This window comes from Peromyscus leucopus, chromosome 15, assembly GCF_004664715.2.
Source record: "Peromyscus leucopus breed LL Stock chromosome 15, UCI_PerLeu_2.1, whole genome shotgun sequence".
NCBI classification, from domain to species: domain Eukaryota; kingdom Metazoa; phylum Chordata; class Mammalia; order Rodentia; family Cricetidae; genus Peromyscus; species Peromyscus leucopus.
In genome coordinates this window covers 53,470,082-53,497,109 of record NC_051076.1, presented here as the reverse complement: position 1 = coordinate 53,497,109, position 27,028 = coordinate 53,470,082, and the positions used below count along the sequence as shown (strand labels likewise).

At 46.9% G+C, this 27,028-nt stretch overlaps 1 protein-coding gene across 1 annotated transcript in view; it reads right to left on the bottom strand.

Annotated features, from left to right (window-relative positions):
- Nav1 (neuron navigator 1) overlaps positions 1-27,028 on the bottom strand; it is a 255,490-nt gene that overhangs the window by 32,243 nt on the left and 196,219 nt on the right. The window contains 7 exon segments of the mRNA XM_028876650.2: positions 1,065-1,213; positions 1,854-1,895; positions 2,634-3,077; positions 3,504-4,197; positions 5,342-5,515; positions 5,518-5,638; positions 5,932-6,070. Of these exon segments, the coding sequence (XP_028732483.1) occupies positions 1,065-1,213; positions 1,854-1,895; positions 2,634-3,077; positions 3,504-4,197; positions 5,342-5,515; positions 5,518-5,638; positions 5,932-6,070 (1,763 nt within the window).

Sequence of the window (27,028 nt, the reverse complement as noted above, 5' to 3'; positions counted from 1 at the left end):
TGGTGGTTCATATCCATGCGGAGCTTGCCTCTCTGACCTCTGGCCTCCATACAGACCTGTGGATGTTTCTCCCTGCCTATAAAGACCTGGGAAGAAGAACTCACACCTCTGTCTTTCCCCTTTGGGACCCCCAAGACGATCACTGTTTGGCTCAGTCCCTCATTCCACAGCACAAATGGCCGTTCTTCTCCTTTGGCCCTCAATGGAGATAGGCCGGTCCCACCCTGCATCTGATAAGTCCACAGAAGCCAGATGACCCTTCCTTAGGCACAAGTGACTTCCAGTCTTAGTTTCCCTCAAACAGTCACCGCGCAGGCTTGTTACAAGTCCTTATTTACAAAAGAACTGCTCTCTTCCACTCCGCTGAAAGGAGAGACGGATTCAGAGATAGAGCAAGCAAAACGACAGGTCTGTTCCGGCCTCGTCCTAAAGAGATTCCTATTAAACCAGTCTTGGCACGGTGCTTCCCAGAACCGGGGCTGGTGTGTGTCTGGGCTGGAGCCAGGCCCCCTCCTGAAGTCTGTGTTTCTCCTTCCCGTCTCTGAGTCACACAGCCACTGCCCTCACTCCCAGCTCTCCCTTCTCCACAGGCTTTCAAGAGGGTGTGGTGTGTCTAGGATGGGTCTTAGTCAGCCTGCCTTTAGGGCGAGGATAGCCCCGGCTCAGCCAGAGCAGTTGGTGAATCTGGACTTTCTTTCTTGGAGACAGACCTCATGCTCTGAAATCAACAGCCCTGCTCTGCCTGGAGCTCACCATGCCCACAGGTTGGCATCGCCCTGTAGGCAGCTGCCCCTGGTAGTACTGTGTATAGAGCCCCTGTTTATAGATTTCCCATGGTGTCATTCAGACTCTTTGATACCATCCGGACCCTCAAGCTTGTGCCCAGCGGGCAACTTTTTCAGTTTAGGACCTTGGAACACTTCACCTTTAGTTTGGGTTGGTAAACTGAGGCACCACGAAGCAGCCCACTACAAATCGAGCCAAACATGCCTAGCTGTTTTGCCTCACTCTGCAGAGTGACCCCTGCTTCGTCTCTTGCCACCGCGAGTGACCCAGACACTGACCTATGTTGGTAAGCTGGCCCTTTGCACTCAAGGACATGGAGAGCGCGGGAGGAGACGGCAGCTCTGCCTGGTCGTCGGATTCGGGGAGTCCACCGATAGTGTGGGAGTGCCGCCTCTCCTTGGTCTCCTCCTGGGACTGAAGCTGGTACCTGAGGAAGCAGCAGAGGAACTCATTCTGAGCTGCTACCAAGTGACAGGAGAGGCTCTGCTGTGTGTGGGATGCCTTGTCCCTGGAGAGCTCCGGGTGGGCACAGAAGGGATGGATGAGGCCTTAGGACTTCCTCTCCACTCAGGGCTCTATGGCTCCATGTGCAGGCTTTCAGGGGACAGGCACCCCCATCTAGCTGTGCTACGTAGTGCTAGCCTAACAGTGGGGGATCCGCACTCCCTGTTCCTTGCCTATGTGAGTGGCCTCAGAAGTCCACTAGGAGGCGCTGAAATGAATCTAGGAGGGCCACAGGACAACATCGGTAAGTACACGGTTCCCGTGTGCAAACTCATTTCTCCTTTGACAGCAAAGAAAATCACTCGCTATGAAAGCTAACACACTTGATGGCAGGTTTGCAGAGGGCTATGGGTGGCATTTTTACAGGACCACGTACAAACGATTGGCTACAAGGGCCACTAAATTTATGCGTGGGGCCTGGGTTAGGTTGGGCTAGCACTTTATTTTATTTATTTTGTCTCCCAAGTGCTGGGATTAAAGGTATGTACCACCCAGCTGAAATTCTTTTAACAGGCCAGGCGTCTTGAGTATATGGTAGAAAAAAAAACATATTTAAGGGTTACCTGAGTCCTTTCTTGGGGAGGGTGTTCCGATCCCGCTGATTGCTGTGGAGAGAGAGAGGGAGGGGCATGTGAGCCCGTCTTGGAAACTAGAGTTTGGGACCATAGGTTTGAGGGGTATAGCCTCGGGAGACAGGACCGCAAACTATGAAAGTCTATCTCTATAAACAAATAATAAGATGGTCACAATCAAGCCGGGCGGTGGTGGCGCACGCCTTTAATCCCAGCACTCGGGAAGCAGAGCCAGGCGGATCTCTGTGAGTTCGAGCCAGCCTGGGCTACAAGTGAGTTCCAGGAAAGGTGCAAAGCTACACAGAGAAACCCTGTCTCGAAAAACAAAACAAAACAAAACAAAACAAAACAAAAACAAAAAAAAAAAAAAAAGATGGTCACAATCAAATTCTTGACTCAGAACTTGGGAAGTACTTGAAATGCTAAACGTTTCCCTCTTGTTCGGAGTTAAGGTGTAGTTAGTCATTTACAAGGCTGTACTATGGAAGGTGAGAACCAGGATGTGATGTGACAGAACTGACTTTGCACTTGGAAGCCAAAGCCAGATGAAATAAATCTAATACGAGATTTCTGAGATGTCATTAACTTTTTGTAAAGTTTTCCTTGTGTACAAGATGAGAACAAAACGAAAACACCCTATAGACCTCTGGGAGTTACAAAGGAATTAAGTTAAAACGTGGGGGAAAAAATACATCAAAAGTCACAACATGGTCATGGATGGACCCACTAATGGCCAAATGAGACAGGCTCAGCTCTGTCTCCACCACATACCCGTCCAACTGTCCAGCTCTGGGGCTTCCACTCCAGGGCAGCTCTTCGTTCTCTTCCTCTGGTTGGGCAGCAGGAGCGGCAGGTGGGGTGGGGACGGGGGAACTGCTGGGGAAGGCACTGGGCAGGCTCATCGGCATCTGGAGGGACTCCATGCTCCTGTGCAGGCCTGAGAGTTTGGGGTACATGCGGGTCTCCTTCGGGACACTGAAGCCACTCATGAGCTCCAGGCCCTGGGAGAAGCTGGCTGAGTTAATATTGAGGATGGGTGCCGGACTGGGGGTGAAGCAAGAGGGCAGAGCGCCCCCAGTGGACGAGCTTGGAGCATGCAGATCGGGGACCTTGGAAGCGTGGGTGTCGCTGGAAGATGGTAGATCCAGACTGTTGGAGTTGACCTTGTCTAGATTGGCTAGTGAGGGTGGCTTGACAAAGCTTTTAGCGGTGGCCCTGAGAGGAGTGAAGATAAAATAAAGTATTCAGAATAACAAATTACAGGGCCACAGGCCATCCTTTCCCAGTTCCCTCCTTTTCCTGGCTGCCTGCTCAGCGAAAGGCTTACTCTGATGCTGTTGACAAACCAATCGGAAGAAGAGTCCACACCTGACTTATGACACCTTCAGTCATAAGGGAGACAACACATGCAAAATGGGAAATGTGCAAAAAAAAACCCAGCAAAACCATTCGCACAGGTACTAAAGACAGTGTTGATGTGGAACAGCCGAAACAGAGTGAGTTACCAAAACCAGAGATGAAATGGCACCGAGGAGGGAGGAAGATCCCCACAAAGGCCCAGAGACAGCAACGGATAGGCTGTTCCACATCTAGCCTAAGGCTGGAGAAGGAGAAAAGGAAAACATTGCCCAGTGCGGGTACCTGAGAGGGGTGGGTGGCAACTCTGCCAACTTGGTGGCCGGAGGGTGGCTTGCTTGGTTCTTAGGAGTGCTTTCTGGGGAGCCAATGCTCTTCAAGGAGATGTTGTCTGAGTCCAAGGCCACAGCCTTGGCTTTGGCCTTCTCCTTTTCCCGATCTGTCTGATTGACGGGAGCTGGCGTGGTCCTGCCACTGGCGACCTTGGAAGGTTCCTTCAGTCTGGAAGGTGTAAGGCCTCCCTGCTTGGTGCTGAGGAGGCTGGGGTCAATGCTGCTGCTAACGGGGCGAGGTCCGCCCCGCCCACCAGTCACACTCATCGAACTAGATTTGGCCGGCCTGGGCAGGCTGCGATACTGGATGTTGGACCGTGCTCCCGGAGCCAGGAACCCGGGCTCTGCACTGTTGGACACATCCAAACTCGTCTTGCGCCCGTTTACTGGCTTGACGGGAATGCCTGAGGATTTCTGGATCTTGCTGAGAGTGGCCGAGCCACCTGTCTGCATGACCGTAGCTGTGCCGGTGGCAGGGGGAGGCTTCTTATAGCCAAAGGATCCTGACGTCGAGGGGCGCGCGATGCCCGACGGGGGCTTCTTAGCATCACTCAGGCGGTCCCGGCCAGCGTCGGACGAGGAGCGCTGCAACCCAGTGTTCTTCACTGTGAGCTTGCCTTTGTCTGTGGCTTTGCCTTCAGGCTTGCCTGAAAGGGGGCAGGAGACAGAGGAAGAGGTTGCTATCATGATATCCTTATTTGTTTTTCAAGACAGGGTTTCTCTGTGTAGCCCTGGCTGTCCAGGACTCACTTTGTAGCCCAGGCTGGCCTCGAAGTCATAGAAATGCTGGGATTAAAGGCATGTACACACACCACCCCTCCAGCCTATTATAATATCTTAAAAACACCTTTCTTTCTCTCTAGGGGAAAAGGAACCACTGTCTATATATTATAAAAATTTAGAGGCCTAAATATGGGCAGACGATACTGGATAAGCGGATACAGTTTTTTGCCAGAGGGACTTTGGGAGGAAGTAGGATTTCATTTAGTTTGTTTTTATTGTTTTCTGTGGGATGGTTTATTTTGGTTAAAGTGGCAGAGGCCACCACAAAAATGATCAGGAAGGAAGTGTGTCTAATAACTGGGTCAGGAAGGACAAGAAGGAGGATGCAATGAGTTAGGTAAGAAAATGTCTAGACACTGGAGGGAAATGTTGATTAATCTCAAAGTGACCCAAGGAAGGGGTAAACCTTGGGAACAACATACTTCTCTTTCTTTTGTTTTTGTGGGTTTGTTTGTTTGTTTGTTTGGTTTTTGGAGAAAGGGTTTCTCTGTGTAGCTCTGGCTGCCCTGGAACTCACTCTATAGACCAACCAGGCTGGCCTCAAACTCAGAGATCCAACTGCCCTGCCTCCTGAGTGCTGGGATGAAAGGCCTGTGCCACCACCGCCCGGCTCTGCTTCTTTTTCACAGCCATTTAATGTATTAGTCCAGTAGGACCTCCATTAGATGCGAAGAAGAATGCCTTGGGGGAGGAAACAAGGAACCAGTGGGGACCATGTGAAGGGAGGAACCTGCCTGTGAGTACACTCTCTCCCTCCTGTTCAGACCGCCAGCTCTGTGACTGTAGCTCAGGCACCTGACCCCTTTGAGTTAGTTTCTACCCTGGTAAAACTGAGACAGTAACACCCATCTTTCCCAACTCACAGGACCGTCCTGAGGATCAGAAGAGATATCGCACGTTAAAGTGTTTCTGCAAACCTTTGCTATCATCCTATAGGTTCGTGACCCTTAAGGAAAAACCATCGGAAGAAAGGTCTTCACCCTTGTCCTTTCCTTTATCCCAACTCACCTGCCACTTTGAGGGCACTCTGGGCTGTATGAGTGATCGGAGAGGTGACAGCCACTGGTGGGGTCTTGCCCTTCTTCAGGGACCCTGGATGTCCCAGGCTGATGGGCTTTTTCAGTTCTCCGCCCTTGGATGCGTCCTCACAGCTTTCAGGTCGCTCTCTCCGCCACTTGGAAGTCCCGGCTCCATCTTCAGGCTGCCACTGTCGTACTCCAGTTTTTTGGGGGCCTTCTCCTCTGATTCGCTAAACCAGTTCAGCCCGCTTTCTGCCAGAGAGCGCTTCTCTGAGTCTGTGCGTAGCTAACGAGAAGAGGAAAGGGCAGAATAAGCACTTACACAGGGGTGGGAGAATGGTGGTAAGTCAACTAAGGTTTCTCTCCATCGCTAGTATTCCAGAGAGAAGAGACTTTATCTATCTCTAGGGTACTTTTTCTTCTCCAATTGGAAAAACTCTCCTATGTATCAACTCTAAATAGGTACGAGTACAAAATGCAGTCACAACGACACCATTTACGACATCTACACAGATCTTGCCCGGTTTGTGTTGTGGTTCACCCTGACCTGGTGGCCCACATGTTTGCAAAATCACATACCACGATTGTAGAGCTCCTGCGGGAAGCCGTGGGAGTAGTCGGGAGGGAGTTGAGTGAGGAGCTGGCGTTGAACTCTTCCGAGCTGAGGTTGTCCGAGGCATCACTGAGGCCACTGCTGATGGAGCTGCTCTCGTCCCAGCTGCAGGACAGGAGGGAGACGGGTGAGGAGGGGGACGGGTGAGCAGTTCAAACCAAAGCCAGTGCTAGAAACAGCACTTTATAGAGATGATGAACGGTTTTATACTCTTCTCCCGAAAGAAGACAGTTTGGGGTTAGTCCTGGGTTCACCAATAATTCAAAGTGTGACTTAAACGTTCTTGTAATTTGGTGATATTCTTTTATAGACAGAAGAATCAGTTGGTATTTAGCAAGAGCCCATGGTATATTTCCTTAGCAGGAAGCCAGGTCATGAAGACAAGGAGGGTCTGCTGAGATGGCTCATGGGTAAACTACGTGCTAGGCAGGCACACTTGCGTCCAATCACAAAGGTGGAAGGAGAGACCCGACCCCATAAAGTTGTCTTCTGACCTCCACACGTGCAGTGTGGCGGGAACACACCCCTACACATACCATTCACACACACAACAGCAATAAATAACACTAAAAAAAGGACAAGGCATTTTTAGATCCATCTAACTATGCAAACCAACTCTGATGTAAACAGCTTCGGTCTTATAGTCTTGTAATTAGTTCATTTTTAGATGTGTTTTCCAGGCATCCCTGCACTTTCTAAAACTTTCCATACCTGGTAACAGAGGCCAGACAAAGGCCTCTCTGTCCTTTTTGCTGTGCTGGCGACTGAGCCCAGGTAAACTTCTCATTCCCCAGTTCTCGCTCCAACCCAGACTTCTCTTTTCTAGAACTTTCAGACCTGCCCCTTCTCATTGCTCCCCTGGAGTCAGGCTCTGCTCCTGAGTAGGACATCTGCTCTTCTGGTAGACCGCGAACCCTAGGGTGCTATGGCCAGAGAGAGGTGCCAGATTCCTGCTGAAAAACCATTCAGTTCATAGCTAATTTACCTATCAGATATAAGGTACTGAGGAGGGATGTGTCCAACATCTGTACTTAAGACATGTGTATTTGGAGACCCAGGCCTATATTCAAAATGAACTTACTACACCTTGATATCTTCATAGCTTAGCCATTACATCCTTCCTCGGTTCAATTTTTTGTTGTTGTTATTATTTTTTGGTTCTGGTTTTTCAAGACAGGGTTTCCCTGTGCGGTGCTGACTGTCCTGGAACTCACTCTGTAGACCAGGCTGGTCTCGAACTCAGAGATCTGCCTGCCTCTGCCTACTGAGTGTGATTAAAGGTGTACGCTCCCGCTGCCTGGCCCTCTGTTCAGTTTTTAGGTTTAACAAGTTGTAGTCAGGAACTTTATATTTTTATAGTAAGTTTACCTAAATGTCTAAACCAAACAGCAAGGTCTGCGTGTCTGCCACCTTCTTGATCTATCATTATTCTGTTGGACCATATTCACTAGTGTGTATGTGTGTGTTACCAGGGACAGAAGTCAGAGACTCACACATACTAGGCATTTGCCCTGCCATTGGACTCTATCCCCAACTAAGTAACTCTCTTCCTTCATTTCTCTTTCTCTCTTTCAAAATTTTGAGACACGATCTCACTAAGTTGCCCAAGTTAGCACTGAACTCACTATATAGCCCAGATATCCATCCTCCTGCCTCAGCCTCTCGAGTAGTTGGGATTATAGGCCTATGCTACCAGGCTCGTCAATGATCACTGTTTTCTAAGCTCAAAATCTGCCTCTTAGAACCCTTCTTCAAAGGTTTTCTGTTCCAGGCCCTTCCTAAAATGACCTTTAGCCTTTATTTTGGCTCTTGATTCTCGAATTGAACACAAAAGTTCCATAAACTTGCTACATAGGACTGTCTGTTTGTGCCTTGGGAATTAACCTCTAAGTCATATCTGTTCAGAATGGGTTTATCAGCTTCGCATGTGTACTGAAAAGACTGGAGACTTTCTGTGCGTGTGAATTTGTCGGTATTTGGAAAATGTTTCTTTTTTTTTTTATTTATTTTGAGTTTCAGATCATGGAACAAAAATCAGACATACAAGTCATTTATGAGCTGGCCTGGATTTCACTGGCTTCCCTCTAATTCGTGTGCTGGGAATAAGAAAGTGGGTGGTTTGGCCGTTTGGCTTGGCTGCTCTGTAGTGATTTAGCCAAATACATTGAGAAACAGCAGAGAAAACATGGGGATTAGGACACACTGCAGAGTTATTTAGATTTTACTGCTATTAAATAGAGCCGTTACTGAATGACCCCTGCGCCATATATTAAGTCTCCCTTTTTATCCAGGCTTGAGATACCACGCACCCCTTTTTTGCAGAAAAAGGATACTGAAAAAAGATCAATGCTGATTTAATGATCCTATCAACTCTTATGGGCCCAGATAAGATCTCTGGCAGGCGAACAAACAAACTATTCACAGCATGTTCTCTTAGGTCAGAGAGAGAGGAAGCCTGGAGTACTGAATCTTTCATCTGAGATTAATTATTGGTAATCAAGGGCCTGCAGCAGGGACAGTCCTCTGTGGAAAGGGCTCTGCAAAAATGGAGAGCTTGCTTCAGTCCAGGGATCCAGAATAAACCTTCGTTTACTGGCTATGGCAAGATCAATGCCAATGGGCAGCAAGGAGTTTCTTTCTTTAAAAACTCCTTTATTTTCTTGTTTATTTTATGTATATGGGTGTTTTGTCTGCATGCATGTCTGCACAGTACATGCATGCATGGTGCTCACAGAATCCAGAAGAGGGTGTCAGATCTCTTGAGACTGGAGTTACCGACAGTTGTGAGCCGCCATGCAGGTGCTGGGGATTGACTCCAGGTTCTCTGGGAGAGCAGCCAGTGCTCTTAACCTCTGAGCCATCTCTCCAGCCCCGAATGTTTATTTTCTAGGAGAGAGTTCTGGCCCCGTTTTTCCCAAAGCCATTCCTGCTGAGCTCTTTCCTACAATGAAACATAAAAACCTAAAATTTTTATACCAGAGAAGGCTAGCTAGGAGTTAAAAATTTCCCCCAGCAAATTTGCAAGGTTGTGCAAAGGGAAATTCTGCTGTCATTCTCGAAGGCTTAAACATCTCTACTGGGGGTGATCCACCGGAGGGAGCATATTTCTTTAAAAAAAAAAAATAGAAAAGTACTATGCAGAGTCAAATCCTGCATAAACAGAAGTGAAGAAGGAAAACTACTCTGTTCTCACTTTCAGGGTAACTTCTGTTAACTGTTTTGTGTGATTACTTCTATCTTGTGGCCATCTCTATCCTCTGCCAGTTAGCGGCACTGCGAGACTACACCTCTGTATCCACTGACTTGGTGCTTAACTTTAGCCGGGCTTCTCACCCACCCTTTTTGTTTGTTTGTTTGGTTTTGATTTTTCTTTACTGAGCTGTCTTGATGAAGCACCTCTTCCGCGAGGCTCCTAGGAGGGTCACATGTAGGGGTCAGTTCTCTCCTACCATGCTGCTTCTGCTGCCTGGCATTCTGCAGGCTGGCTGCTCCCTAGAGGGAGAACCTTACAAGGGCTGGGTTTACAGAGGCGAGCTACGACCACGCCTGTCTTCTTGTCAGTTCTGGAGTCCAACTCAAGTCTTCACGCCGCTGCGGCAGTGTTTTTACCCACAAGCCACCTCGACAGCTCTTTTCTAGTTCCTTCTCTTCTTGAGACAGTCTCACGTTGTCTAAGCTGGCCTTTACCTCACTGTGTAGCTGAGGATGACCATAAACTCCTGATCCTCCTGCCTCTGCCTCCCAAGTTTTGCTCTTGATGTTTATTTTTCAGTTCTCTTCTAAAAATGTCTTTTATACAAAGAATGGATTTTTAGGCAGATACTCTTGATTTTCTTAGTGCTACTTTGTCTGAAAAAAAAAAAAAAAAAAACCCATAAATTTATCCTCTCTCAGACTTTTAATTTCTGTTATAATATTTTTAATTTCTAAGGGTTCTTTTTAAAACAACACGTCTTCTTTCTTTTATCTCTTCCCTCAGCTCTCACAAACATTCTGAGAGCTCATTCACTCATCTGAAAGGGAGGTTTACAATCTTCTCTCACAGATTCTTACTTGGTTCTCTCTGCGCTGGTCATCCCAAGTCAGCTTGGGCTACACAGTGAGCCTGTCTCGGGCTTGGGTGGGGTGGGGCAGAAGGACTAGGACCAGAGAGAGCAGGGATAAGATACAACTGATGGGATTCTTCTAGACTTTCTCACGTGTCTAATGATGTGTGAGGTAGGACTTGCCAGCTACGGCACGTATGGCCGTAAGGACGTAAGGATGTAAGGACGGTAGGCGTGGCTGGACTGATCACTTGAACACTTTTCTCTTGGGTTGGCCAGGTTTTCTGGAGGTGACTCTTCCAAACTCCAGCGTGAGGGTCAGTCCGGTGGTCTGAACACTGAGTTGCAGAAGCAGCGTGGAGGTTTCAACATTCCCTATACAAAGTCTCATTCATTCTGTCATGGCTTTGGTTCAGACTCTGTGCTGACCTGTGTTAGGAGTCCACACTCCAGAGACCCCGCTTTGCTCTATCCAGAGAAGATGTCTGCGGATGGAGGAGGGGACAGGAGAGTCCCTGCGGTTTCTGCACTTTTAACCAGTCCCGCGGCTGTTTCAGTCTTACTGTTAACTCCACAAAGGTGACTAATGCTGTCACTTGTGGATGTCTGAGCGTTCTGGAGTACAAACGGCCGCGGCCAGCCCTCACTGCTGACTTAGGAGTCAGCTTCCAGGCTCACAGATCAAGTCCTACTTGTCGTTCTCTTTTTCAGGCCGCACACTCCCTTCACTGTTAGCTCCTCTTCTCTTTTTTACAGAGGGTCTTTTCCCATGTTTATTTGTGTGTGTGTGTGTGTGTGTGTGTGTGTGTGTGTGTGTGTGTGTGTGTGTGTGTGCTGGGAGAGGGACGTGTCGCACGCCACAGCTCATATGTAGAGTTCAGAGGTCATCTTGTGGAGCTGATTTTTTTCTTCTACCGTGTGGGTTCCGGGGATGGAACTCAGGTTGTCAGGCTTGGCAGCAAGCTCCATTTCCTGCTGAGCCGTTTGGCCAGCCCTAGACAGGGTCTCGATGTGTAGTCCACACTGGCCTCTGACTTGTGATGTTCTCCCTTAGCTTCCAGAGTGTTGGTGTTATGATACGCATGCGCCTCCTCTCTTATTCTTGGTATTCATGATTTTATGACTTAAGGGAAAAGTTTTTATTGTCATTTTACTCTTGTGGTAGTTGTGAAATATGTCAAATGATCAGCAGCAAAATGCCCCAGATGACATTTAACACAGCTTGTTTTCGGGGGGTGGGGATTGAATATACCCTGGTGCACAGCTTTTGAGTCACTGAGGAGATGACAGATTTAAGTTTCATAATCCAATCAGACAGGGACAGAAAGAACCATCTAGAAGATTTTTGATTGTTTGTTTCAACTAAGAGCTACAGGCTGGATGAACACTGTCCTTCCTGAAACATAACACTGCTTAAGGTGGAAGAACAGAAAATCTTCAGAAGAGTGTTCGCAGTTTATCAGCTAATGACTCAGAGTACCACACAATAAACAGCAACCATTCGAGAGAGCAGGGAGGAAGAAGGGCACGAACATTTGGTCCCCAAAGGATACAGAGGAGCACAGAGCTCAGACGATGGAGAGTTACTGCATCTGTTGTTTGGCATGGAGAATCCCCAGGCTCACTCAAGGCTCCGCTTTGCTGTCTCCCTCCCATCTCTCTCTCTATTTTTTCAGCCAAAAGAGAAACTCTCTGCCCTTTCTCATGGCCACTACGGAATGCTCTTTGGCTCTCCTACTTGTCCGTTCTTTTGTTTCTCAACAGATCTTAGGTGGAGACAAGAGATCTGTGCAGCAACAAGCTAGACCTAAAGCCACCAGGACATGAAAACAGCAGAGACTTTAATATTATTTTATAATCTAGTCTTCTCATAAATCCAAGCAACCACCACCTCCAGGCAACTGATGCAGAGGAGAAATGGTGTAAGATTTTCATTCTGGGAGAGTTGCTGAGAGATCATGACACTTTATCACTTTTGTCTACTTTCAGAATAGAAGAGGAAATGACTGAATAACCGAATGAGGGATTAGGTCTGATGCAAACAGGACAATGAGAAATGAAGAGCTTGTCTGCGAGTGGAAATTTCTAGAGTGCTGGAACAAGTTATGAGAGGTAAACTAAAGAGTTTTCTCTATAGGATACTTATTTTCCCATTTGCTGTTACCACATCTCCCAACTCTTCTTCCAAAATGAACATTCCTCACCCTCCCTTCCACTAAAACCATCCTTCCCTCCTCTTCCCATTGCTCTAGCAATACTTAAGTATTTGCCTTCAATGTTCCTTGCTTTACTCTTCTCATTAAAAACAAACAAACAAACAAATAAACAAACAAACAAACAGCCTTAGTCTGTTTACCTCCTGCCCTCACGTCTGTCTCTCCTTGACATTTCCCCTGCTTCTGATTTGGTTCAAGGCTTTATCCTCTTACTTGAACCAGTGAAAGCCTTCTCATTGGTCCTGCTCTTCCCATCCTCCCACTCACAAATGCCACATTTCACCAGAAGCCTAATCACCCTGACATGCAGCACGTAGCAAAACCTTTATTAGCTCCTCCCCACTAATATGGTAAAGTCAAAACTCCAAGCTCATTGATCAGTATATCCCTGAGCCATTATGAATGCAGTATGGTGATTAAGAGGACAGGAATCAGAATCAGACTGACCAGTAAGTTTTAAGACCTATTGACTTTTTGTTGTGTTAAATTCTACTTTAAACGGGGAAGCATTCATTGAGCGCCTATTATTTATAGACACAGGGACAGCTGCTATAGGCATTCAGAAATTAGTGGCTGTCCAGAATGAGCTTCTAACCCAAAGGCAGAGAACAGCATGTAAGCGAAATAAACACCATGGTGTGTGAGCCACTTTTCCTGGGTAAGTCTAGCTACCCTCCCTCATCAAAGAAGCCCCCTTTACAGCATGAAGGCCATCACAGAACCACAACCAAAGACAAGGCAGAGATCAACAGATCATGGAGAGCCCAGCCCCAACAAATACATCTACATCACAGCTCTTGCATCTGTAGCTCAAGAACAATCTAAAAGAGGGAGCAGAAAGATCATAAGGGCCAGAATTCCAGTGAGTCTGCTGTGAAACAGTCTCTCCTAGAAATGGCTGTATTGACAAGACAATGGCAATATCAATAGATGCATCCATGTGGAAGGGGGAATATTTCACGGGGTCCCACTCCTAGACAACTACAGGCAACTAATGACCGCTGGAAGAAGGTGAATTAGCCTCTCCCGGAGATGAGTTTCTTTAGTGGTTGTCCAGTGCAGAGTGGCCAGCCCTGAAACCATATACATGCAAATAACAAAAAAGGACTCAGCAAGTTGTGTGTGTGTGCGCGCGTGCATGTGTGTGTGTGTGTGTGTGTGTGTGTGTGTGTATTTGTGCACACACATACATATTTAGGTAACGGTAATAATCAAAGACAAGGCTATCAACTTGAGAGTGTGGAGGACATGGGTGGGGTTGGAGGAAGGAAGGTGAGGAGGGAAAGGTACATAATTTTATCTCAATTAGAAACATATTGAAATCATAATTAAGCCTGGTTGTTGTGGGATATTTGCACACTGTGTGAAGATGTGTCATTGCGGTTGGTTTAATAAAAAGCTGAACAGCCAATAGATAGGCAGGAGAGGTTAGGTGGGACTTCTGGGCAGAGAGAAACTCAGAGTTAGAATCAGGAGTGCAAGAGACACCAGCAAGACACTGACTGGGGGGAAGTCAGATACACAGTACAGAGGAGAGGTAACCAAGTCACATGGTAGAACGTAGATTAATAAAAAAAAATTTGTAATTTAAGTTATGTAATGTAATTTAAGTTATAAGAGCTAATTGGAGAAAAGCCTAAGCTAAGGCCAAGCTTTCATAATTAACAATAAGTCTCTGTGTCATTATTTTGGGGCTGGTGACCCAAAGATAGTCCGAAAAGAAAGCTTGCTGTACCTAGTGGTGCACACCTTAATCCTAGCACTCAGGGGCAGAGGCAGGTGGATCTCTGAGTCTGAAGCCAGCCTGGTCTACAGAGTGAAGTTCCAGGACAGCCAGGGTCACATAGAGACCCTGTCTCAAAAAAAACCATACACACAAAAAGTTAATTATTTAAAAGACAATTTAAAGAAACAAATGCCACTACAGATCTAAGGGTAACGCACACAGGGCAACAGAGAAGACAAGAGAGATTCATTTCTGTTTTCTACCACAAAACCTAGAACTGTGATTTTGCCAAGTTAAACAGACAGAATGTTCACCTCCACCCCCGATCTTCCTTCCCCTAAGACTCCCCGTAGATGACCGGCTATCTCACTCACTCTCTGGGGACATAAGCTTGCAGGGGAATCGGGTTCTGTTTTCACTGTGCAATGACGTGGGTGCCAATGAAGATTCTGGAGTCAGGGCACTGTCCCAGGGTTTTCACACCAGTGGACACATGCCCTGTCCATCTCACACAGACATCTGGCCGTTCTTCAAGGCTAAGACCCAAATGCCACATCTTCCACAGGCTCCCCATGGTCCTCCTTGCCAGGAGACATCTCACCTTCTTTCTCCTGATTTACCTCTTCTATGAGAGCACTGTGCCTGGAGGTAAGTCTGTATCTCTCTTCGCTGGAATAAATTTCTCTGAGGGCTGGGACTGAATCTCATCTACCTTTGCATACATGGTATCTAGAAATAGCAGGCACTTAGCTCACTCTAAGGAAGGGGTGATGACTTGGGAACGGCTATGAACATGACTAGTAATTTGTTTCCAAATAATCCTTGCACTGCGTGTGGGGGAGGGGCACACAGGTTATAAACCTCGTCTTAGAATTTCCAGTGAACTGTTAAAATTCATTATCTTTTCAAGAACATAATTAACCTTTACTAGGACCTTAAGCATATTTATAAAGAACATGTTATAACTCTCATTGGCTAAGTCTGATACATTATCATCTGCAGGTCTGCTTCTACGGACTATTTTCTTCCTTAGTCATACCTTTCTGCTTCTTTTTGAGTCTTGTGGTTTTGTTTTGTTTTCTTTAATGGTAATATAAACATCTGAAAACAGACCACGGTTGAATGGTTTAGAACAAGGTCCATCTATTCCGCAGAACAGCTGAGGCTGTGCTTTGTTGTAGATTTGGCCAGTCAGTTCCCCAAAGGAGGAGCAAGCTAGTCCTTTCAGCAGGACTTTGCTCTGAGCACGGTGAGACTCCAGAGTGCTCTCTGTGCCATACAGCCCAGCCAGTAGCCACTAGTCACCAGCTTTCTGTCCTGTGGTGGTGTTTTGTCCCTGGTGGGCCCTTTCTATACACTCAGCGAAGGGTCCTGGTGCTTTGAAGCGTCTCTTTACCCTCCTGTCCTTTTCTCAGATTTCATTGTACTATGTTCTGCTGTGTTCTCCACGAAGGTCCTGTGTATGCCGGGTGTGTGTTGGGTGTTTCTCAGCTTTCTGCCCTGCCTTCAGAATTCAGTTCACTGCTACAGTGTACTTAGGGAAGACCTCCCAAGAAACAATTAGAAGTGGGTACCCATGTTCTGTGATTAGTACTTCTCTCCCCCCCCCTTTTGGTTTTATTGAGACAAGGTTTCTCTGTGTAGTTTTGGTGCCTGTCCTGGATCTCGCTCTGTAGCCCAGGCTGGCCTCGAACTCACAGAGATCTGCCTGGCTCTGCCTCCCGAGTGCTGGGATTAAAGGTGTGCCACCGCTGCCCAGCTGATTAGCGCTTCTATAGTGAGCCCATAGGTAACTTTTATTTTGTATGGAATTCAGCTATGTTCTTTTTATCCTCATCCATAGTGGATTTGTGTTTCCTGCTATCACACTAGGGTAAACCAGCCATGCATTCCTCTCTCCCAGGAACAGCTCACTCCCTTCTGGAACTTAGTTCAATTAGAACACTCGGCCAGGAAAATGGCTCAGAGGGTAAAAGCGCTGGCTACATAAACCTGGAGACCCGAGTTCAATCCCCCAAACCCACATAAAATGTGGATGTGGTGGCATCGGTCTGTAATCCCAGCACACCTAAGGCAAGATGGAGGTAAAGACAGGAGAATCAAAGGAAGGATGCAGGCCAGCTAGCCTGGGGTAGTTCTCATGGCAGAAGCGGATGAGAGACCCTGCCTCAACAAGGCAGAAGGTAAGAACTAACTCCTCCAAAGTTGTCTCTGACCTCTCCTCCACCCACATGACGCAGTATGCTCCCGTTCCCTCCTCACCTCCCTGTCTCTCATATACACACTCCCACAAAATAAATAGGTTAAAAAGTGTTTCTGTGTCACAATGTTTACTGCTCATCTGTTGCATTCCTGCTGGGTAAGAATGCCACGTACTGTGACACTCTATCATCCCGTTTACTAAGGGATGCCCTCCCTGAGCGCCCTTAGAATAAATAAAGCCCTTCATCTAGGCTGTAATAATGGAAACTTACGACCCTTCTTGGGTTGTGTTTTTGCCCACTTCCTAGCACTGACAGCACAGTCTGAGGAACACTCTGGTGCCCCCCATCTCTGCTGTAGGAAGAAAGGAAGGACTGTGAGGAGGCCAGCTCCACGGAACACTGCTCTGTCTGTGTCTCTGCAGACACGTGCTGATACGTGGGGCAGGGATCTCTCCTCCCTCTGGGAAAAACACCAACATTCACAAAGCTCTTGGCTAGGACTGGTCACCCTTCCCAGACTTCTCTCACACTGTCTGCTCCCCACACTTCGGTCCCGACTAAACCATGAAACTAGAATGGCCAAGGAGGCCTGCAGGCAGCCGAAGGGCCAAGGGTGTGGCCTCACGAACTGAAGGGTGGACTAGCTTGTGACCGCATAGGAAAAGAATGATTGCTTCTGTGCCACAGTGAGGCTCTCAGAAGCCACACTTGAACACTGAACTGGTTCTTCTATGCAGAATACATATGCCTGGAGGATCACTGACCAAGTTTCTCAAACTATTACTTAGTGGATAAGAGCTGTGCGTATGGAACCTTACTTTCTTCTCTGATGGTAAAGTAATAGCTATATTAGAGTAAATTGGCTTAAACATACTCGCCCCACCCCTTGTTTTCTTCTTTGGAATTATCCTCAGGAAGAGTTTATGGACTTGAAAGTCTACCATGATACATCCAGGAGATACTTAGAACTTCCCACTTTCCCATCCAGGACAGAGAAAAACTGCCATTGCCAGTTTTCAGGCTCAAGATACCTTGAAGATGTTTAACCTCATAAGGTGCCCAACTTCAGGGAAGCCATCCACCTAACCAGTCATGAACAGCCAGAACAGAAGACTCTGGAGTCTCCACCACGTTACCAACAGCACTGTATTCTATCAAACGTACACACGTCAGAGGAGCAGAAGGGGGAAGAGCACACGGAACCACAAACCTCCACAGTGTCACACTTGCTGGGTGGATGGACGGCCGCCTGGGTTACAGTTCAACAGGCAGCAATTACAAAGGGAATTAGAGCTGGAGATTAAGAGCTTCCTCTAGTCAGAGGAGCAGATGGTAAATGGAGAACCCGGCTTTAGATTCCTCCAAGGGCTAAAATGTCTATGGACCCCCAAAGAAGCAGAACTTTCTTTCTTATTTATTTATTATTAATTAATTAATTATTTTAGTTTTTCGAGACAAGGTTTCTCTGTGTAGCTTTGGCACCTTTCCTGGAATTCACTCTGTAGCCCAGGCTGGCCTCGAACTCACAGAGATCTGCCTGGCTCTGCCTCCTGAGTGCTGGGATCAAAGGCGTGCGCAACCACCGCCCGGCGAAGCACTTTCTTAATGCATGTTTTGTATATGGCTGTCTTGGATGGTTGTACAGTGGGGGGCTTATCTCATGACATCTGCCCCTAGAATTATTCTTAATTCTTTAGAAATAGAAGGAGTTTATAAAGTTCTACGTGGTCTGGGGTAAAATTAAACACTTAGACTAAAAATTGACTTGTCCTCCCACGGATGCTAACCTTACTGGCTAGAAATGGGAATGACCTCTGTGATTATGTCCATGGGTCAGAATGTACTTGGTGCTTCCTCTAGTCTGGAATTTTCTATAGCTTTCTTAGAACTACATCAGATTAGAGTTAAGGTACAGATTTCTTTTGCTACTTCAGGAATATTCTTGCTGATGGGCTGGGGGTAAAAGGAGGGCACAGCTCAGTTGGTAAAGGGCTTACCTTACAAGAACAAGGACCCGAGTTCAGTCCCCAGAACCTATGAAAAATGCCAGGCACGGTGGCATTCTTGCAATCCCGGAAATGGGGAGGCAGAGAGAGGAGGATCCCTGGAATTTGCCAGCCAGCAAGTCTAGCCTCACTGGTGAGTTCCAGGCCACTAAGAGACTTTGTCCCAAAAGAGGTAGACGCACTTTGAATCGTCCTGCTCCATATCCCCACACACGTGTACACACTCACATGTGAACACGCACACACGTTCACACATGTTAAAAACATGATTGGTTTGCCTTTCCCAGGAGGCTATCCGAGCTGCCTGTGATCTCTGCCCTCAGGAAGTTCAAGTGACACTGTCTTAAAACGTCAAAACCAAACAAACAGAAAAAGAGAAAGTATTTTTTTCTTCCCTTTAAAAGTATTTTGGACTGGGGGCTGGCGGGCTAGCTTGGCAGGTGGAGACACTTGCTGTCAAGACTGACGACCCAAGTTCGAGGGCTGGAACTCTCTGGCGGAAAGAACGGACTCCCACACGTTGCCCCTGACCTCTATATATGCATTTACAAATAAATAAATAAAAGTAAAAAAAAAAACAAAAAAACCCTTATTTTCAGGCTAGGCTCAACTGTGCTGTAATCGTGATGGTTAATGCCGACAACTTGACAAGCTCTAGAATTAGCTAGAAGACAAGCCTCTGGGGAGGACGAAGGGTTCTTGGGATTAAAGCAGCCTGTGGGCATGCCTGTGAGGAATGATCTAGATTAGGTTAATCGAAGCGGACTGCACAAAAATGAACGGGGCGTGAGCATTCTTCAAACTTGCCGCTTCCAGATGTGCTCAGCTGCCTCAAAGCTCCTCGGCCTTAACTTCCTCGCCTTGACGGACTTCACCCCAAACTGTGAGCCAGAATAAGCTGCCCCGGCCCACGCTGCCCCCCCAGCTGTGCCAGATGTTTTTCACCCCCCTCCTTCCCTACCCTGCTTGTAGCAGGGGTTTCTGTCACAGCAATAAGACAAGTAACTAGCACATGATCCTAGCACGCAGGACACAAAGACAGGAGGACTGTGGGGACTTCTAGTCCAGCCTGGGCTGCAAAGTGAGACCCTGTCTCAAAAAAATCAGGAGAATGGGGCTTGAGACATGGCTCCGTGGTTATGAGCACTGGATGGTCTTCTGAGGACCCAGGTTCGATTCCCAGCACCCACATGGCAGCTCAGAAACACCTGTAAATCCAGTTCTAGGGGGACTGATGCCTTCTTCTGGACTCTGTGTGCACTGCATACATGCAGGCCTAACACCCATACACATAAAATAAAAATAAACATAAACAAAATTAAATCATTAAAAAAGTAGAAGAATGAAAAAGACACCTGCCATAAATGGACGGGTGAAATAGATCAAATCATCTAAAACTGATAGGCTTGTAAGGAGAAATAATTCAGCATTAAATGTTTATTTTCATGTCTGGTCCTCATGTGCCTTACAAGTCTGGCAGTATGTTACGAACGCCTGTTAGCAAGAGGCGAAGTTATGCAATCTCAAACAAATGACAGAAGTAACTATTTGTCTCAGGTTAAGCCGAAGTTGACGCATTTGAATCAGGGAATGTACTTGGGACTCTTCATTCAACCCATCTAAGATTACAAAGCTAATCTCACTGTTCATCTGTCTTCTGTACGGTCTTCTGGGAGGTGAGAGCCGATGCTTGCCCACGGGTGACTCAGAGTCACGGGGCTACGGGCCGCTACAGCAAACAGACTCCCTTGTTCAGTCTCGTTCAGTCTCCCACCCGCTCTGGTTTGGTTTGGCTCCAGGTTTAAAAGTATACAATCTATCATGGTGACTGGGTCCTGTCCATGGTGATGGGAGTTGGCTGCACAGCTTGTTGAATTGTTTGAAATATTCTTTTTAAAGCAGAGCGGTGATCTAGATCTGTGCTGACACTGTAGTCACAGAGTACCTGGAATGTGGCAAGTCCAAGTTGAGAAAGCAGCAGGATTTCAAAGACTTAGTAGGTAGAAAAGAATGGGGAAAAAACTTTATTGGTAGTTTTATATAAATTCTATTTTAAAACAATATTTTAGATGTATTGGGTTAAACAAGATATAATTAATTTCTCCTGCTTTACTTTTAAAAACCTGTTTCTACTAGAAAGTTTAAAATTACACAGAGGGCTTGCATTTCATTTGTATTGGAAAGCTCTGTCCTAAGTAGGAAGCTGTTGGTCAATGCAATCGATGTCAGTTTTGAGAAGCTGGAGTTCATTAAACTGCTGTAGCAGTCACCATGGCATGAAAAGGCTACAGTACGTGGTTGAACTTCACCTATCCTTCTTCTCAGGGCACCAAACACGGCAGAACTGTTAGTGCACACACTGCGTTATCAACCACAGGCCTCAGAGAGCATTCAAGAGGTTAAGATGTTTTTTAAAAAGACAACAGGGCACTGGGGAGCCAGAGGCAGGCAGATCTCTGAGTTCGAGGCCAGCCTGGTCTACAGAGCTAGTTCCAGAACATCAAAACAGAGAAACTTTGTCTTGAAAAACAAAACAAAAAAAAAAAAACAAAAAAAAAAAAAAAAAAAAACGGGCTTGAGTGAGAGCACATGTCCGTCATCCCAGCACCCTGGAGGCTGAGGCAGGGGGACAGCAAGATCTGGGGCCAGCCTGTGTTACTTAGGCTCTGTCTAAAGAAGAAGAAAGGAGGGTTGTGGTGAATGAATTAGAATGCAATCGGGCAACTTTGTGGTGCTCAGCTTTGGAAATGTACCAGGACCATTCAGAGCAATTCTTGAAGTCCTCCGTTATCTCCCTTGGTTTTCCACCCCCATGAGCACTCCGAGGTCTCCAGGAGCAGGGGGAGTAGACTGCCTGTTCTGTTACATGTCTGTGGTTTGGCAGGGGCTGCAGCAAGCCAGGCTGACTTGGCCACCAAAGCCAGACAACGGGAGGAAAGGATGGGTTGCGCCGTGAGGGGAAGAGGGAGCCTGGGCGGAACAGAAGGACGCCGATACCAAGCTGTTTTGAGCTGAGAGTTATGTCAAGTTCTAAGCAGAGGTGAAGATCACCGCACAGACACGCTGAAGGGCAAAGGGCATGAACGTAGAGGATGACACAATTGGGAGAATTCGCCTGGCCTTCGTGATACCTCAGCAGGAAGTGCACACTACTCCCATCTTTGGAGAATACTAATGGTTTCAGTAACTAAAGACACCTCCTGTCTTAATGACTTTCTCACTGCTATGACAAAATGCCCTATCAAAAGCTTAAGGGAGAAGGGCTCATTTTGCTTTAGAGTTCCTGGGAGGTACGGTCTGTTCTGAATGGACGACCTGGCAGGAGGTGCAGGAAGCAGAGAGAGAACAGAAGGAGAGCCAGACCAGGCTGTGAGGACTCACCAGGCAACTGCAGTGATCCACTTCCTCCACTGAGGCTCCCTTCTAAAGGTTCCCCAACCTTCCCAAACATCACCACCAGCCGAGGACACCTCACATTCAAACCTCAAGACTTCCTTTAGTCCAGTTTGAATAACAGAACGGTGTGATTAGTTATCTCAGCTCTCAAGGTGCTGAGCTTAGTTCACAACAGATGATGGTTTAGGAATCCCTGAAGTCCAAATTAAATCCTACTGATAGGTTACAAGACATTAACTACAGAAGCAGAGAAAGCAAGTCACCCACAGCCAGGAAGGCCAACAGTTGAGGGCACCTGTTGCCACATTTAGAAACAAATTTTGACCTAGACCCAACTGGGAAAAAGAAAAGATTCATTCCGCAGGATTTGGAAATATTTCTGAGACCAAACTCTGAGACCAAGCTGCAGGGAAAGTCAAGACAAACATTGCCCCCCTTCCTTCCTCATGTCCTACTCTGTACCACCACCCCCCCCCACACACACTCTGCCTTGGTCACTCTGTTCAATTCTAAAATCACAGGTTCCCATTGTTCCCTTTTCCTTTTAAGTTAGTTACTCAGCCACAATCTCTCCAGTGGCTGCCAAGGCTCCCCGAGGCATTTTAGAAAGGGAGTTGGTGTAAATAAACACAGAGCTAGCACACCACCGAGAGTGTAAGGAGCCACTCTAACGCACACCAGGGCACTTCTGCTGATCTGTTTGATGACGTAACAAAAGAGAGCGAGAAAACATCTGTCTGCCTGGTCCCAACTTGCGCTCGCGTCAATTCTTCCTGGCTGCTGTTGTGACAAGCTCTTTCCTACAAGGTCTAAGTTTGTTTTTCTGTTTAAGTGGTGGCATTAGGATCACGAGAGGTCCTGTCCTAAGCAGAAGTGTGCTTGGACAAAATAAAGCCACAGTGTCCATTGTGTGTTCTGGACAGGTGCCATCACACCAGTGGCTTTACAGTCAGTCTATCAGGACAGGGCACCTCTGGTCTGGAGAGCCAGGCATCCTTACAGCCATCTACGGAATTCTGTGCCTAAGTTCAAGTTCTGACATCTGATCACGCTTTCAAGATTCTAAACTTGTCTATGACCCAGAAAATTTTCTCTAAAATTCTCACCTTGCCTTCATAACACCCTACCTCATTCACTGCATTTTAAATTTTTGGCTGGGCGGTGTTGGCGCACGCCTTTAATCCCAGCACACGGGAGGCAGAGGCAGGTGGATCTCTGTGAGTTCAAGGCCAGCCTGGGCTACCAAGTGAGTTCCAGGACAGGCTCCAAAGCTACACAGAGAAACCCTGTCTTGAAAAACCAAATAAGTAAGTAAGTAAGTAAACAAATAAATAAATAAATTTTTGTTTGTTTGTTTGAGACAGGGTATCACTGTGTAGCCTTGGCTGGCCTCAGACTCAGAGATCTGCTTGTATCTCTGCTTCTAGAGTGCTGGGATTAAAGGTGACTGCCACCATGCCTTCTTAATACTGAATAGTTTTTCCTCAAGGAAAAATCCTAAATTTAGACCATTTTGCTTTGGTGCTGAGGCTTGAACCCAGGGACTTGAGAACCAGAGCCCTGAGCCTGCTGAGCATGTGCACTAGCAGTGAGGTCTGTCTCTAGACCAGCACTGTTTCCGAGTGAATTATGCTCCCCCCATTCATATATTGACTAGGCCATATTTAGAGAGGGGATGAGGTCAAAGGGTGGGGCTCTAATCCCATAGGATGGGTATCCTACAGCGGAGGAGAAGCCCTGAGTCGTCTTTCAGTGTGCACAGCGTGAGGAGACAGTGGAGAGGCAGCTGTCTACAAGCCAGGAAGAGCAGCTTCACCAGAAACCAACCTCCAAGGCACCCTGACCTGGAACTTCCAGAACTTCAAGAAAATAAATGTTTGTGGTTTAAGGCTCCTGGTCTGTATTGTCTTATCATGTCAGCCTAAACAGACTACCACAACCATTAAGTGATGAAATTAAACATACTCTTGTACACACTATTACCCAATGTGTTACAGCAGACAAGGACTACTTTCCTGATTCAAGATAGCTTTCAATCCAGAGCTTTTTCTACACCAGGCATTTACTTATTTATTGAGATAAGATCTTAGTTCAGGCTTGCCTGGAATTCACTATGTAGATAAGCCTGATCTGGAACTGATAATAATCCTCCTGCATCAGACTCTCAAATGCTGTGCCACTGTGCTTAGCTAATTTTAAGGCTTTTTTTTTCTATTAAGAAAAATTTTTCTTATTCATTTTACATACCAATCAAAGATCCCCCTCTTCCCTCCTCCTGCCCCTTCAACCTCCCCTTCCCAACCATCCCCCATTCTCACCTACAAGAAGGTAAGGCCTCCCATCCGGAGGCACATTTAGTAGAGGCAGGTCCAGCTCCTCCCCCACCTCAAGGCTGTGCGAGGTGTCCCATCATAGGTAGTGGGCTCCAAAAAGCCTGCTCATGCACCAGGATGGATTCTGATCCTACTGCCAGGGGGCCCCTTAAGCAGATCAAGCTACAGAACTGTCTTGCCATGCAGAGGGCCTAGCCCAGTCCCATGCAGGCTCCACCGCTGTTGATCCAACTTTCATGAGTTCCCACTAGTTTGCATAAAAGGTTTACATTTACTTCTTTATTCTTATGTGTGCGTGCACGCACACACCATGTTGCATGTGTGAAGGTCAGAGGACAACACTTCAGGCCAGGGTTCTCTCCTTCTACCATCTATGTCCCCGGGATGGAACGAAAGTCCTCAGGCTTGCTGGCAAGTGCCCTCCTCACCTGCTGTCCCGGGCCTGACACCAGATCTTTAATCATGTCTCTACAGCTGGAAACCAAAAACAAAGACAAAACATCCAAAAGCAGTCCGGTCAAGGAGGTATGGGAAGAAGCTGTAGACCAGAAGTGTCAAGGGGTCAAGTTGAAGTGGAAGGAATTATTGTTGCTGCTTTGACTGCACACCAAATAATTCCAGGGGAGTTCCATCTCTGTGACAAAAATCAGGTTCTGTGAGTGCTCCCCAAGTGACCCCATGCCCTTATTCATCCCGGCAAACAGCACAGATGGCACTTTGCGGAGCGAAATGGGTGTAATTGGATTAGAGGTATCAATACATTTTATTGGGATTTTCATGTGGCCGAGGGTAATTGTAGGGTAGCAGGGGACCGACAGAGAAGTGAGAATGTGAGGGGAAGACATGAGAGACTGTTTCCGAGACGGAGGTTAAAGCTTTGCCATGTCAGCTGGCAGAACCAGAGCACACAATGCAAAGCAGAAAGCTGAGCCGTTCCACGGGAGTCTCCTTAATTGGGACCAACTGTGGGTGAGGAATGCTGATTCTGCTGGCCACAATTTGCTTGAGTTTTCTCTAGTTTCAGAGATTTCCCTTTTTGTCCGCCTCAAGCCTTTCCTGGTCGACTTCTTTTACTTCTTTCAAAGGGGCAGGGGTGAAAAAAAAAATGAAGGCATTTTCCTGTCCTGTTCAAGATGTTTCCAAGTCAGGAAATTGAAAGCCTTCAAAAGGCTGTAACATAACTGGAAATCCATTTCAAAAAACTGGGGAAAATTCTCAGGGATGCCGTCAAGTTCACCTTCAAAGCATTAAAGGAGCAGGCTGTGGAACACAGAAAATGTGTGCCTGTCTCCTCTGGGTCCTTTATTACTAAAGTTAAGTTAGTGATTGTCTGGCGGTCAGTTCCCCCCAGTACAAACACGTAATTTAACTCCTACAAACCAAAATGCTTAGAAAGCTGAACATCAGGAAAAATGTGGGATTGGGGGGGGGGGGGGGGGGGGGGGGGGAGAGGTCAAGATCTCACTCTGTAGCCCTGACTGGCCTGGAACTCACAGAGATCTGCCTTGAGTGCTAGTATTAAATGTATATGCCAACAGGCCCTGCCATGAAGAATGATTTTTGACTCTTGGTCCAGAAAACATCTTCATTCTAGAAGCTTGAAGCTGGCATGCCCCTTTCTTTCTGATGAAGATGCTCCACACCACAGACATCTTGGGGAGATGAACATGTGTGACTTAGGCTCAGAAGGTACTTTCTGCTCCACCCCATCACCCCACAGAAGGCCTTCCTCAGCACAGGGTGGCACAATCCCCAGGTCTCTGGTAGGGTGAAAGGGATGATGTGATATTCCTATTTCCACACCTCTCACAAACCATTAAGAAGTAAGAAGCAACCGACAATAATTTGAAATGTATGAAAAGTTCAGGGAAGGGCCTAGTTTCCTGTGAGGACCAGAAAGGAACTATTTTGGTCTTTGCAGACAGGGTCTCTGTCACACTATCCAGAAGTAGCATGAAGGCCATCAAGGAGAACCCAGTGACAAATGCATGCTGCTGTGTCCCTATATAACTTTACTTATGGACACTGAAATTGAATTTCATATTTTCATGTCATGAAATTGTCTTCTTTCGATTTTTTGAACCATATACAAATATAAAAACTATTCTTAGCTACCTAAAACCAGGCAGTAGGGCAGAGTTGGCCCAGTAACCAAAGTTTGTCATCCTTGAAACAGATCCAAAGAAGGACCTTCAGTGGGGCAGAGTGACATACACCTGTAACCCCAGGGCTTGGAGGCAGATCAGGAAGACTGCCTCAAGTTGCAGGCCAGCTGGGGATTCCTGGCAAAACCTTGTCTTAAAAAACAAACCAAGAGGGCTGGAGAGATGGCTCAGTGGTTAAGAGCACTGACTGTTCTTCCAGAGGTCCTAAGTTCAATTCCCAGCAACCACACGGTGGCTCACAACCACCCATTAATGAAATCTGGTGCTGTCTTCTGGCCTGCAAGAACACATGTAGGCAGAACACTGTATACATAATAAATAAATCTAAAAAAAAAAATTTAAATGTTAAAAAAAAAAAAAAAAAACAAGAAACAAACCAAAAGCTCTGTAAACCAGAAGATAATGATTCCCCAACAGACAAACCCTGGCGGAAAAGTGATGACCTCTGAGCTTTCTACTTTTTACCCTTCTGGTGCCTTTCTGATCTAAGCTGTCCACAGATCCCAACAAGACTGCCAGGACCATTACCGGCTCCGTTTGACTCAGGGACCATAGGGGTGGGGGAGGTGACAGGGCAAGAAGAGGAGGAAGAGGCCTCAGGGTTGCCTGCACCTCACTGCCAATGCCCCGATCTGGAAACCAGCAACAGCTCAGCCAGGATGGAACTCAAACGTATTTGTAGCTCACAGAGTGAATCGTGTAGGGTTGACAGGGTCAAAAGCCCTTTTTAGTCAGAAACACAAATCCTGCGACACAGACAGGTTGGCATTAGTCACGTAGAGTGCACATGTCCTGCACATGGTCCTGTTCCACATACGGCAACAAATAAAAGTCCTTGATATTAAAAAGCTGTCGTTCATCTTCATGGCTCCCATCGGTTAGCTCAGGGGGAGTAGCAGGAGGAGTAGGCGGGGAGGATCGGGCCCTCCATTCATACTTCTGGCTCCAGAACCCACGCTAAGCATCCACTT